The sequence below is a fragment of the Bos grunniens genome, chromosome 18, assembly GCF_055505025.1.
Source record: "Bos grunniens cultivar Pamir isolate PY7600 chromosome 18, Bosgru_T2T1.0, whole genome shotgun sequence".
In the NCBI taxonomy this organism is placed as follows: domain Eukaryota; kingdom Metazoa; phylum Chordata; class Mammalia; order Artiodactyla; family Bovidae; genus Bos; species Bos grunniens.
Window position 1 is genome coordinate 8,323,721 of NC_141182.1, and position 13,458 is coordinate 8,337,178.

The window sequence follows — 13,458 nt, forward strand, 5'->3', positions numbered from 1 at the left end:
CAGGTCGAGTCAGCAGACAAAGGCGCCAGCCCTCCAGCCTGGGCCCGACTGGCGTGTTTATGGATGTTTTGTGTGTTTCAGCGTGAGCTCCCTAATGGCATGTTATTAGAGTCCCCGGGTGCAGAAAGGACCTATTTATCTTCTTTCTTCCCCTAATGCCCTGTCTGCTGGTATTTCATCGTGAGGAGTAACTCCACGAGCCCATGAACGGTGCCGGGCAGCAGGTGGGGGTGGTGCTCCTTGCCGGCCCGTGGAGTCGTGGAGCAGAGATGAAGACCCGGATCATCTCCCAGGGATCTCTGCCTCCCCAGTGGCTGTCCAGTCACTGATGAGACGTGGACAAAGCCCACTGCTCGGACAACAAGGGTTCAGGCGAGACCAGGAGCAAAGGGACCCTCCCCACCCTACCCTGCTTTCTCGAGAGTGCTGCTGCTTTCTGGAACAGTTTCCGAGACCGGCTCATCTCAGTGACATTCCTGAAAGCCCCCGGGGAGGCCAGGCCACTGTTTACCCCAAATGCTGGCAGCCAGGGCAGGACAGGGCGGGTGCCCTCCTTACTGGAAGCTGGAGAGAGAGACCTTTTCCGGCTGCACAGCACGTGCTGTTTTTTCCCCAAGAAGTGGGGCGGGGAGGGCGAACCTGGGAACGGTCACCCACCGTGCACCCTTGGCTGTTTTTCTCACCTCTCCAGACAATACAACAATGAGAGGGAACTTGGCAACTTTCAAAGAGGAAATTAGGCAGAATTTGCCTGGAACGAGGCCCTTGCAGGATTCGAAAGATTTATCGCCAGGAGAGGCTGGCGCCTGCCAGAGCCTACTTCCAGGGCCTCTTTCCCAGGCTGGGCCCCGGCTCCGCCGACCGACCCTCAGGACTTGGAGATGTGCCCTGGGTCCCCCGCGGTGGGGCTGGGGGCCGTCGTCCAAGCTCGGCCCTCCCTGCGGCAGCGTGGGATTCTGTGTACTCCACGCTGCCTACCCCCGGACGGCACCCTGAGTTACCCGCCCTGGGATTCCGGACGTCCCCCCATGGCCTCTGTCCTTCTCCGAAACTTGACCAGCCAGAGGAAAGAGCAGGAGGGCTTGCTCTTGCCATGGCCTCCCTGTCTCTAGCATCGAGACGGGAGTCGCGACTGCGAGGGTGTCACACAAGTCGCTTCCCCTCTCCCAAGCAAACTTCTGGCCCACCCTTTTGTTTGTGGGGTGGGGGCCTCGCCCTGACCGGAGCCTGTCCCTTCATGAGCGTGGCGCCTTCGGGTTCCCCAGCCTGGTTCCCAGGGGCCCGGCGGTACAGAGAGCAGGTGGTAGGGTCACACCTGCTGCCGAAAGGCAGATTTCCTTGACTGTGGTGGTTAACAGCACAGGTTTGAGAATTCCCTGCTGATGCGGGAGTTAAGACTTGGCGCTTTCCCTGCTCTGGGCCCATGTTTGATCCCTGCTCAGGGAACTAAGATTCTACAAAAAAAAAAAAAAAACAGCACAGATTTGTATCCTGACCATTCTGGAGATGTGAATCCAACATGTGTCCCTCTGAGCTAAACTCCCAAGTGTGGGCAGGGCTGGTTCATCTGAAGCCCTAGGGAGGAATCCATCTGCAGCTTCTCGAGGCTGCCTGCATCCCTGGGCTCATGGCCTCATCATTCCGACCTCTGTTTCCGTCACTGACTCTCACCTGATCCTGTCTTCCTCTTATATAGACACTCGTAACTACACAGACTCACCCAGAGGGGCCAGAGGGACCAGAGTAATCTCCCCACATCAAGGTCCTTAACTTGATCTGCAAAGTCCCTTTGCACCAAGGTAACACATTCCAACCAGTCCATCCTAAAGGAAATCCATCCTGAATGTTCATTGGAAGGACTGATGTTGAAGCTGAAACTCCAATACTTTGGCCACCTGATGTGAAGAACTGACTCATTTGAAAAGACCCTGATGCTGGGAAAGATTGAAGGCAGGAGAATGGGACGACAGAGGATGAGGTGGTTGGATGGCATGACGGACTTGATGGGCGTGAGTTTGAGTAAACTCCAGGAGTTGGTGACGGACAGGGAGGCCTAGCATACTGCAGTCCATGGGATCACAAAGAGTCGGACACAACTGAGCAACTGAACTGCACTGAACACATTCCTGGGGGTTAGGACATGGACAGTCTTTGGAGGCCCCTCATTCCACCTGCCACACCTCCCCTGTCCCTGATCACCTCGGTGTGTTGAAAAGCAGAGAAATGGCTGTGGGCCTGAAGCATGCTGGAACAGCTCATTCCCGCCTGTACGAGCTCCTGAGAGCCACCAGGATCCTGTCTTAGCTCTGGTCCAGGGATGTCCCCTGGGAGCCTGGACTCGGCCAAGGGGCATCAGTGTGGATGTCCGCGCACACCACAATCAGGGCTGTTCGTCCAGGGGAGCCTGCTGTTACTCGTTTGTCAGCACCGTGCTGGCCGAGGCCACTCCACCCTGATCCCTGCTGCTGGCACGTGCGGGGCATCGTGCTCCGTGGGCATCTTCCGTGGCTTCATTGTTTGGGGTCTTGCCCCACTCTTCCCGAGTGTGGGCTGTGTTCAGTCACCCTAACATCCACGAGCTGTCCTGAGACCACAGCTTGGTCAGCACCGGCAGATGACCCCTATGGGCCCTCTGAGGGGGCTGCTGGGCCCTGTGGCAGACTCTCCCATGGCCTGCCCAGCCCTGGTCAGGTGTCACAGGCTTTGGGTCCTCAGGGGGCTTGAACCCAGGGCTTCTGGAGACTCAGCTACTGCAGAGGTTCCTGCGTCCCATGGAGGGAGTCCCCCAGCCTACTCCCCTACTCAGAGCAGAAGCACAGACTCACATGGCCTCCAGGTGCTTGTGTGGAGCCGCTTGGGGTTTCAAACGCGTCTCCGAGCTTGCCCGTGGAAGCCCGATTCCCAGCTCCACGGGCCACTGAACTGGTTCATTTGCTGCAGCTCAGAGACTTCCCCAAACTGACCTGGACAAGCAGCTGGAGTTTCATCTGTGGTTTGCAGGGGATCAGAGGAGCTCATTTGTAAGAGCTGAATCTCCTTGAATGAAAGTGACCCCAGGATGCACATGCTGGGTGCATTTGTGCATGTGTGTGTGTATGTGTGTGCGTGTGTGCAAGTGTGTGTGGCTCAGGGAAAGAAGGCAGGCATTCCTGCCTGGAGAGAGGCGCTGGCCTTTGTCAGAGTCCCTTGCCCATCAGGGTCGGCCACTTGGAACGGCGGGCTGGGGCTCAGGCAGGGGAGGGGCGCTACGTTTCTGCTTTGGGCGTGGCCAGCAGCAGATTTGAGACGCTGTCATACAGTGGTTTCACTGTGAGTCCAACCGCTGGGTCCAGGCCCTGGCCCCCCACCCATGCTGCCTGTGAGCCCCTGGGGGATGAGTTCAAGCTCTCGAGCCTCAGTTTCCTCATCTGCACCATGGCCGGCAGTGCCTGCTCCCCAGGGTTGACTGAAGGACGGGATGAGCTCTTCCAGGAGTAGGGCCTAGCGTCCAGCACCTGGCAGACCTGCCGTGAATACTGCCCTTGTCATCAGCAGACGTGCTGGAATCGGGGGTGAGAGCCGTCCGACCCCAAGTGGCCCGGAGGCTCGCAGCTGGCGTGGTGTCGGTCATGGAAGGCTGAGCTCCCCGAACGGGGATGTGTAACATCTACTAGCTCTGCCTGAGGCCAAGGCTGCCTGGTCTCCACCGTGGCTGTCTGCAGTTGGCAAGGGGTGCAGTGGTTAAACCCACAGGCTTGGAAAACAGGCTGCGGGTTTAAATGCGGCCAGTTGACGTGAGCGTTCAGGGTCTCAGTTTTTCCCTTTGTGAAACAGAGCGTTGCCCACCTCGGGGGACACATTACACGGATGGCAAATGCCTGGCGCCTGGAGCATCCAGGCGGCTCATCCCCATCACTCCCTCACCCCGTGCCTCTTCCCCACTCATCCCGGCCCCTTCTCTGATCCTGCAGAAGCTGACATAACATGTGCTGCTGAAGCTCCTGCAGCCACCAGCGTCTGCCCAACAGAATAAGTGCTAGGCAAGAGCAGTGTCTTATTTCAGATGAGTCCACCAGGTGACCGCTTCTGGTTTGGTTTTACACACAAGGGGTTCAGCCTGGTGCAGGACCTCATGCTGGCCTGTAAAATGCTCTGAGATGCTGCCGGCCAGTGACTGACCCCCACTGTCCTCTTCTCGTTGCAGGCCGCCAACAGCTACCTGCGAGACCAGTGGTTCCATTCTCTGCAGTGGAAGGTGAGTCCTGGCTCGGTGCTCATTCGAGGGGCCACTCTGTCACCCGGAGGCTGGAGAGCAGGGGTCTTTTCACCTCCCGAGCTCTTTGCCCTGTTGTCCGAAAGCCCTTACCTCACTCTTTGATGGTTGATACTTTGCCCCCTTGCGATGCCAAAGCTGTGTCTCCGCCCAGTTGGCCTCTGACTTTGCCTGGGAACCTTGCGGCGTGCCAGCTTCCAGAAGGTTCGTAGACCCGCTTGCTCTCAGAACAGGAGCTCACCTGAGTGGCTCTGGGGGGCAGGACTTGAGGGATTCCAAGTGATGAGTTGAAAGTAACTTTTGAAGTTGGCAGCAGAGGAAAATTTATCAGAGATGCAGAAGTCCAGCTCTATTTCCACAGGCTTCCCTTCCTTTCTGCTCTCTGGTTCTTTGGCTTGATTTTTGGGTTCTAGCTCCACATGAGATGGTCCCCAGCTCTCTAGCACAAACGGTGAATTAGTCCCCGGCTGGTCGTGTTCAAGACCCGGGGCCAGATCTGTGCAAAGTGTCCCCCACCCTGGAGAGTCCACGTTCTGCTCTGTGGCTCAGGACCCTCACTCCCTGCCCCTTGTCCCCCACCTCCTGACCTTTTAGCTTAGAACAAGCTCGGCAGGCCTTGCAGAACCAGCAGGGTGTGGCTAGGATGAGCGGTGTGTGTCCCGAGCCGGCACCTTTACAGTAAGCTGGAGCGCGGTGGGGCTGAGCGGCTGGACCTGGGCGGGGTTTGAGGCCGTGTATCGTTTGGGGAGGACCAGGGGACACTTCGCATTCTTGTCACGCCTTTGGAGGGGTTCTCGTCACAGCTAGGCAGAGGACAGAAACCCAGCCCTGGAAACTGATGTTCCAGGTGCCCTGGACGGCCCCCCCTCACCCCCCCCCAGCCCCCCGACAGCGGCAGGCCTCTCCTGTGCCCGGGTGGCTGTCTCCGAGGCTGAGCCTGGGTCTCCAAGCTGGGGCTGCACTGGGAAGGGACTGGTGGGCACCGAGCGCCTGCCGCCTCGTGCCTCTTTGACCCTTGTCAGGATGCTCGTTATCATTGCTCCCGTTTTCTCCGTGGGGAAGGCGAGGCCAGACCCGAGCCCAGCTCCCGCAGCTGGTACAAGCCTGGGGCTGGGTTCAGACCCAGGCCTCGCCCGTTCCTGGGGCTTCCTGAACGCAGGCAGAAGGCCCTGGGAGGCACCCGTGTGTGGAGCTGGCAGGTGCTGCTCAGACCATGATTTCTGCAGGGACATCTTTTCTGAGGCCTGATCTCTGCAGCCGGGTGTCCCGGGACAGGCGGGGCCTACATCAGGACCTGCCGGCGGGCCCTGGGAGGTGAACACCAGACCAGTCATGGGAGAGAGGAATACAGGCGGCGTGATGCGGCCCCTGCGAGGAGAGGCCGCCCCGCTGCTGTGGATATCGGTGGCTGCCTGTCCAGAGCTCCCCTCTTCTGTTCCCTCCTCTCGTGCGTATTTTCCTCGTGAGTCCTCAGTGAGTGAGTACCTTGCTTTCTCTTAGCGCAGGATGGAGACCTACTGCCCGCCCAACAGGTTGGGGAAATGTCTCTTTGAACAGATGGCCAAGGTCAGTGTCAAGGAAGAGGTGGTCTTGAGTGGATTCCACTCTGCTTGCCGCCTTGCCCTGGTCCGCATTGTCTCCAGCTGCTTTCCGGAATCTCTGGGAACTCCTGAAAGGCAGTGCTTGTGACATGTGTGAATTCTACGCAGCTACAAGCGATGACTAAGATGGTAGACATGGAAAGTGGAGCTTTGGGAGACTGTGACAGCCTGAGGATGATTTAAAGGTGACAGGCTCGAAATGTACGGATTCAGGCGCATGTGGGGTTCAGACAGTTGATTGAGCAAGTACCGAAATGGGGAGCCCTGGGCTTCTAGCAGTTCTCATCAAGACCTGGATGTCTGCTCCATTTCGGTGGTGGTTGGTTTGTTGATGGTTGTTAAATCAGTTAAATTTTATTTATTATTTTTCCATAGTATCGTTTTATTTGTTTGCTGGGTCCTTCTTCATTATCCCTCTTAAATATAGCAGTGTGTACACATCCATCCCAAAAAAACAAAAGCAAGCACACTCTGGTCAGGGTGTCAAGGAATCATCAAATGCCCAGTAGTCAGTGGCCCTTTTGCCCGGTGATGGATGGTGACCTGTGTTCTTACTGTTTAAGCACTTTTTGTTGTAGGCTTAGGATTGTGACTTCACTTTCCCTGGTGGCTCAGATGGTAAAGAATCCGCCTGCAATTCAGGAGACCTGGGTTTGATCCCCGGGTTGGGAAGATCCCCTGGAGGAGGGCCTGGCAACCCACTCCAGCATTCTTGCCTGGAGAACCCCATGGACAGGAGCCTAGTGGGCTGCAGTCCACGGGGTTGCAGAGTCGGACACGACTGAGCGCAGCACAGATGTGGTGCTGGTAGTCGTTCCCTTTCGACACCCCCGCCCCCCGTAGTTTAGGTATGCTGCCGCCAGGTGGCAGTGGTATCTCAGTGGCAGCAGCCTGATGTCATTCCCATGACTGCCACTCATTGTTGATGAGATTGACGGAGGCACTCTCTCCTTCCTTGTAAAATGGCAAAGAAACATAAGGTGTTTTTGAGGGACTCCTGGCTGGTGAAATGAGCCAGGAGACCCGGGGTTTGAATCCAGGCTCTGTAGCCGATCCATCTTATGGTTTGCATAGATTGCAGCAAGAGTTCATTCCGTCAGATGCAGTTGCTGAGTATCTGCCACACACAGGGTATGTCTCGGCGCTTTCCTGTAGCTTGTCATTCAGCACATGTGGGGGCTCAGAGAGGTCCAGCGACTTGTGCATGGTCTCACAGCAATTTCAATATGGATCCAGGGGCCGCCGTGCCCCCTGCCCCATCCACCTGCGCCCGATCCCGCGCCAGCCTCTCAGCCCGGCTTGGATTGTGTCCTGGTTCTCCTGCCTGATACCGCCACTCTCTCCTCCGTATGTACCACCGACCGTTTGGGATTTTTCTTTTTCTTTCCTTTGCTTTTCTCTACCTTTAACTTAAAATCAATAGAACATCAAAATTAAGGACATTCGAAATCCCACAACCTCAGGTTGAGTTTTTAAATTCTCTAAGCGTTGTATTTATCGTTTTTCCCTTACACCCCACGTGTGTGCGTGTTGTGGCTGCAGGACAACATAGGGAAATTCTTCTGCTGGTAAAGAACGCTGCCTCTTACCTGCTGTGTCCCGTAGCTTTATGGAGTCTTCACGCAGTGGTCCTGGGACCCTCCCCGGGCGCTCTCCACAGGTGTGCCACTGCCTGCAAGGGGGCCAGAATCAGTGTTTGGGGCTTAAATATACCTAGTTATTCCAGTGGTGTGCAGAAAATGTAGTTCAGTCTACTCAACAGAATCTTGTTTTCTAGAATTTAACCTCAGTGGGATCAGGACGGATTGGGATGGAAGTGTCTTAAAAGGCTCCTTAGGGGAACCGTAATGAAAAAAAAAAAAAGCTTGAGAACCACGTCTCTAGAATCGACCTCTAGGTGTGCTGTGGAACAGGCAGAGTCTGAGAACAACACCCGTGTGACGTCCTCGCCTCTCTCCATCCTGGGGGTCCTGCTGCTCTTCTGGCCTCAGTGCTGATCTCCAGCGTACCCCGACCGTCCCAGCCCACTGAGAGCGTTTCCTCCGAGGGGCACTGGGCTTTGAGCGTCGTCTCGGCTTACCAAATGGCCCGCTGTCATTGACGTTTGCAAGTGAGGGACTCCAAGCCACTTGTCCAAGATCCCAAAGCCCCCAGAAGGGGACAGGGGGCGACCCTCAACATCCCCGGCTCCGGGCCCCCTTCCCTGCCCCCTCCAGTCTGCAGGCAGCTCTGCTCTTCCTCCTGGCCTCCCGCCCTGGGGCAGGTGGGTCAGGGAGATTTGGGGGGCCCCGGGGCCTGGAGGAGGAGGACAGGAGCCAACAGGAGCGGGCTGGGATGGCAGCCAGCCCCCCAGGGTGTGCTGGAGCCGAGCAGTGTCCTTGGGGCTCCCCGGGGAGCCCGGCCCTACCCTGCTGGGTTTGGGGGTTTGGCCCCTGAGGCCAGTCCCCAGGGGTGTGGAAGCATAAACAGTCATCCTGCGTTAATGAGGCCTCATTTCTGTTTTGGATGAACTTGGAAGCCCTGTCCTGTGGACACAGGCCTGTTCCTGCGCATCAGGCTGTGAGGGGCCAGGCCGGGTCTGTGTGATAGAGCTAGGGTGTGCTTCAGGTGGCAGGGTCCGGGGTGTGTTTACAAAGCTGGGAGGAGACTGGCCCGTCCCTGGGTTCGAGGCGAGAGGCCGCTGCTCGAGCTGTGCGGGACAGGCCCGTCTGGTGCACCAGGCCCTGGACCTGAGGACCCGGCTGGGGGGAGACATGCCCTGAGCTGCCCCGAAGGAGGCCCGGGAAGCACGGTATGCCTGCTTCATGTAGCTGGCATTTCTGATGCCTCCGACTCTGAAAAACACCTTCTCACTTCCTCAGAGGGGTTCCTGGGCCATTGCCCAGAAGTCTTGAAAACCAAGGTGATTCTCCCCCTGGGGGAAGCTGGGGTAATCCCAGTCCAGGCCCCCATCCTCCCCGGCCGGCTGCCCACCCCCTGCATCCCTGAGCAGAGTTTCCCCAGCCCCTGAGGCGGCCCCCACTGCTTGGTCACCCCTGTCCAGGGCCTGTCCCTCTGCTGGACAGAGTAGGTATGTCGAGAAGAAGGTGGGGTCCGTGCCTGTGTGTGCATGTGTGCTGTCGGGAGACCGTGTTTTGAGTACATTGGGTGTGGGCTGTGTTTACTGGGGCCTCAGTTTTCTCATGGGGAGATCACTAAGTAGTGCCTCGCTCACAGGTCAGTGTGAAGATGGGCTGCCCTGCCAGGGCTGTGGGAGCCTCAGCACACACGCCCTGGTCAGAGCAGCCAGTGGGTACTCACCAGCCCTCACAGGGCCCCCCCATGGAGTGTCTGTAAGGTCGGGGTGGGGGGTGCAGTCTGTCCTCGGAGGGCGCTGCCTGGCTGGGAGTGCCCCTGTCAGTATGCCTGCTAGAGTGGTTCTGCATGGTCCCAGCTCTCCCGTCTCATGGAAGAAGGGATGCAGGGGACGAAGGCCGTTGCCAAGGACAGCTGCTCTTCATGGTGTCACGATCCAGCTTCCACACCAGGCCCCGGGCTGAGCCCCCGTGAGGGCCCCCAGTGGGTAGGTGAGGAACTGGGGTTGCCGGATGTGGGGTTGAGAGCCTGGGTGCTCCCACCGGGCACCCTCTTGGAAGGCTGGCCTGTCACCCCTGTTCCCATGCAAGGAGAGAGGCCCGGCATGTGGCAGGGTCCCCAGGAACCAGGTCAGAGGGACAGAAGGCCCCGAGCTCATGCCCTCCCCGACGGGGGCCTGGGAGGAAGGGTAAGACCCTCACCCCCGACTCTGACCCTCCTCCTGGGTAGTGGGGAGCCACTTCCAGTCCCAGTGCCCGGCCCTTAGATGCCGCGCTGTGCCCACTGAAGACCCCGGAGCATGCATTCTTGACACGCGTGCCAAGGCTGAGTCCAGCCCCTCCACCCTGCCCAGGGCGCTCCTCCTGTGCCCAGCCAGTGCCAGCACCTTGCCTGGCACCCTGGGGGATCCCCACAGCCCTGATAAGGGGTCTCAGCCTCCCGTTTCCCCGTCTCCCAGATGCAGAGACCAAGGCCGAGAGGCTAACACGCTGGCTCAAGGGCCTGCAGCTCTTAGTGGCAGAGCTGGGGCTCATTTGACTCCAGCACCTGGGAGTGTAGCCACGGGAGCGGGGCTCCCACTGCACACGTGTGTGCACACAGATGCGCACACGCACCAGCAGCACCCCCACACCTGCGGGCTTCGCTCCGCAGCGTCCTGTCGCGTGTCTGCCCTCACGCCTCGTGTGCCAGGGGCCGTGGCGTCCTGTCTCCAGAGGCGTTTCCTGAGAGCTTTACATTTTTCTCTGAGCCTCACAGCCGTCACCGAGAGGATTACGTGAATTAACCTCTGACGGCAATCCCCTGCTTCTCACGGGAGAGCTGATTTTCTGGGACACGGCAGACCCCCTGGGCCTGGGCCCAGAAGGTCACGCTCAGGACCGGCTGCTTACACACCTCCCCAGACACGCGTTGTCACCCAGGTCCCCAGACTCGAGCCTCGCGGCTGTCACCTGCCCGCGCCTCACTGCTGGCCCCGGGCCCCGCGCCACGGGCTCCTGGGTGACTCGCACTGGGCTCGACGTGTCTGGAGAGAAGGCGGCGACCCGTGCTCCCCTCCTGCCGTTTCCACACGGCCTACCCCCCTGCCCCACTGCCTGCTCCCCTCTTTAGTCGTGGTGAAAGCACCCTTATGGACACAGCGAGACCAGTGACCGCCCTGCTCCCTGGTCTCACCCCCCAATGCCCTTCCAGGCTCTGTCTCCCTTTGCACAGCCTCTTGGCAGCTGTGGCCAGGTCCTTAGACGTGTCAGCGTGTCTGTCACACCTGTGAGGAGGTCATGCACAGCTGACCACAGGACCTGCTGTTGGGCATTTGGTCAGTGCCCATTCTCCTCAACTGCAGACAGTGAAGTCATGACCGTCCGCTGTAGCCAGGCTTTCACTTCTTTAGAACTCCTCTTTCAGGACAGATTTCCAGAACAGTGGGTGCTAGACAGAGAGTAGGGATGTATTTTCTTTGGTGACTCTTTCCACATATTGCTAATTCGCCCCCAAGAGAAACATTTCTAGCCCCAGACTGCCCAGGTTCCAGCCCTGGCTTCCCGCCCCATGGGCCGTGGAACCCCTGGACTGGCTACTTTCCTCCATGGACCTCTTTTTTTCCTCCTGAATAAAGTGGGGGTCACATTAAGACCAAACCTCTTAGGTCACTGTGAGAGTCACATGAGTTAATAGCAGGAAAGAACTTAGAAATGGCACCTACCGTGTGGATAAGCACGGGATCAGTGTTAATTATTTTTTTAGTGATCAAGGTCTCTTTCCCTTTGTGTCGATAGTTTCCAGAAGACGGGGCTCTGGAAGAAAAGGCACGTGCGAACGGCAGGCGTGCCACCCACCCCCAGGGAGCCCCTGGCAGGCCTCGCTACTCAGTCACTGCACTCAGTCCCCCCGGGGCAGACCCCTTCTCCACGCAGCCCCTGTGGGTCACGCAGAGTTAACAGAGGGAGCGAAAGCTCCCCCGACCCCTGCCTCAGTGACCTCCCGGACCTGTGGAGACTGGTGCGACTGGGAATCCACGTCCAGCCCCGTCAGCTCCGGCCCGTGTCTCTTTGAGGCGTGTTCTTGGGAGCCTTTGCCGAGCTGCCTGAGGGGTCTTGAGTGTCAGCCCTCCTGCCCCTGAGCGGGAAGGTGAAGCCGGGGCGGGAAGCAGGTTGGAAATAGCCGGGAGTGGCCTCTTCGGTCCTTTCACAGGCCCAGCCACAGGTCGGCTTCCTCCAGGTCCGAGAGGCAGGAATTCCGTCCAGATTAGTTTCTGGCACTTGGTCAAAGAGGGCTTTGTGACTTCCTAAGAGGGATCAGAGGGATTCCACAGAGAACTGTGAAAGGGGGGCTCCCCCGCCACGAGGCAGGGGGCCCATCACCGTCCAAGACTCCAGGGGATGCCCATCGGGAGGTGCCCCGGTGGCAGAGCCGACCCCGGGGAGCAGAGGCTGTTCCCGAGGAGAGTCCAGCCAGGCCGCCTCCGCACCTGCGCTCATCACAACCCGCGGGAGGCCACGGTCTCCAGTGACTCGCAACCGCAGCTCCTGGCCCCTGGTGGGCCATCAGGGGCCCTGAAAGTAATAACATGGGAAGCTTCAGGGATTAAAACTAACAAGTGGCAGAGGGCGGTGCGCCCTGGGGAGGAGAGCTCACGCTCCTGTGGGCTCTCCTCATGGTAGCCGGAGAGAACAGTTACTAGGTGCCTACTAGTGTCCGGGGCTGTGCCGGGGGCTCCGGTGGACACTCTCTGCCAGTCTTCTCAAAGGCAGGTTCGTTTGGAAGGGGGAGCGAAGAGGGCCAAGGAGCTCGTCCACAGCTAGAACCAGGTGGAGCTGAGATTTGAACCCTGGGTGGTTGGTGGGTCTCCAGCCCACTTCATTTGGCAGAAGGGGGCACCACCTTGGGCATGGAGAGGGTGGGTGGCCTAGTCCCCTGTCTGAGCCCACGGAGGCAGGGAAGCCCCAGTGAGCATCAGGCCCTTCCTCAACCAGACGTTTCTTTGTGTTTGAAGCAGACTTTTCACTGAAGGGGTAGCATACATGTAGAAAAGTACAGAGATCAAAAAAAAAAAAAAGAAAAGTACACAGATCAAACGATACTACTGGCTAAAAATGCCACAGATGCCTATAGAATTGATCTTGTAACTGCCCAGATCGATACAGAGAATGTGACTGCCTCCCTGGAGCTCCCCTCCCCACAGAGTTCCCCCGGCTCCTGTGCACCCCACCGCCCACCAGTGGACCCACTCTCCTCCCTTCCCGCAGCATGGATTTGTCTGCCATGGACCTGAACTTCAGGTAAATGGAGTCACACAGCCTAAACTCCTGCATGCCTGGCTTCTTTGGCTCAAAGTTACGTTTTTAAGATTTATCTGTGCAACATATAATATCCTGTGTAGTAGTGATTTGCTTCACTCGATAGTGTTCTGTTAAATGAATAGACTATTAATTTGTTCATTCTGTTACAGACAGAGATTTCCAGGTTGGGGCTATTACGAACAGAACCGTTACAAACACGTCTCTGAGTGAACAGACGTTTACATCCTTTTGAGGTCAGGCCGTTGGGTAGGCAGAGGGTCCCTTTTGGTGGACGCTTCCCCAACAGTTACCCAAAGGGATCGAAACCAGTTTATACACCTGACAACAGAATACAGGAGTACTGAGGTGGGATGTTTAAAATTGCATTTATTAAAGTTTCCTCTGAATAGTAAAAAGGACAGAGAAAACTGGGGGGGAAAAATGTGCCACCGTCCATAGACCTCTGTAAGCACTTTTAAGTTTAAAAAGAAAATGGAGCTGTAACTCAGACATAACAAAATGCACAAATCTGTCGGGTCGCTTGGGTTTTGACTGCTGTCCTCACTTGAGTCTTCAGCGCCCGGGTTCCCGTCAGCCCGGACAGCTGCCTCCTGCCGTCTTCCCTTTCAGTCTGGCGCTGCCCAAATATCTGCTGATGGCAGCCAAGACCAGTGACAGCTACACATGTACTCGGTCCTTGGGGAAATTCTGAAAGGTTTGAAATGCACAGTCTCTCCTCCCTCAAGTTCCT

At 57.7% G+C, this 13,458-nt stretch overlaps 1 protein-coding gene across 1 annotated transcript in view; it reads left to right on the top strand.

Annotated features, from left to right (window-relative positions):
- Positions 1-13,458, top strand: part of CMIP (c-Maf inducing protein) — a 212,427-nt gene that overhangs the window by 135,567 nt on the left and 63,402 nt on the right. Inside the window, exon 3 of the mRNA XM_086350047.1 lies at positions 4,184-4,234. Within this exon, the coding sequence (XP_086206173.1) occupies positions 4,184-4,234 (51 nt within the window). The remainder of the gene's footprint in view (positions 1-4,183; positions 4,235-13,458) is intronic.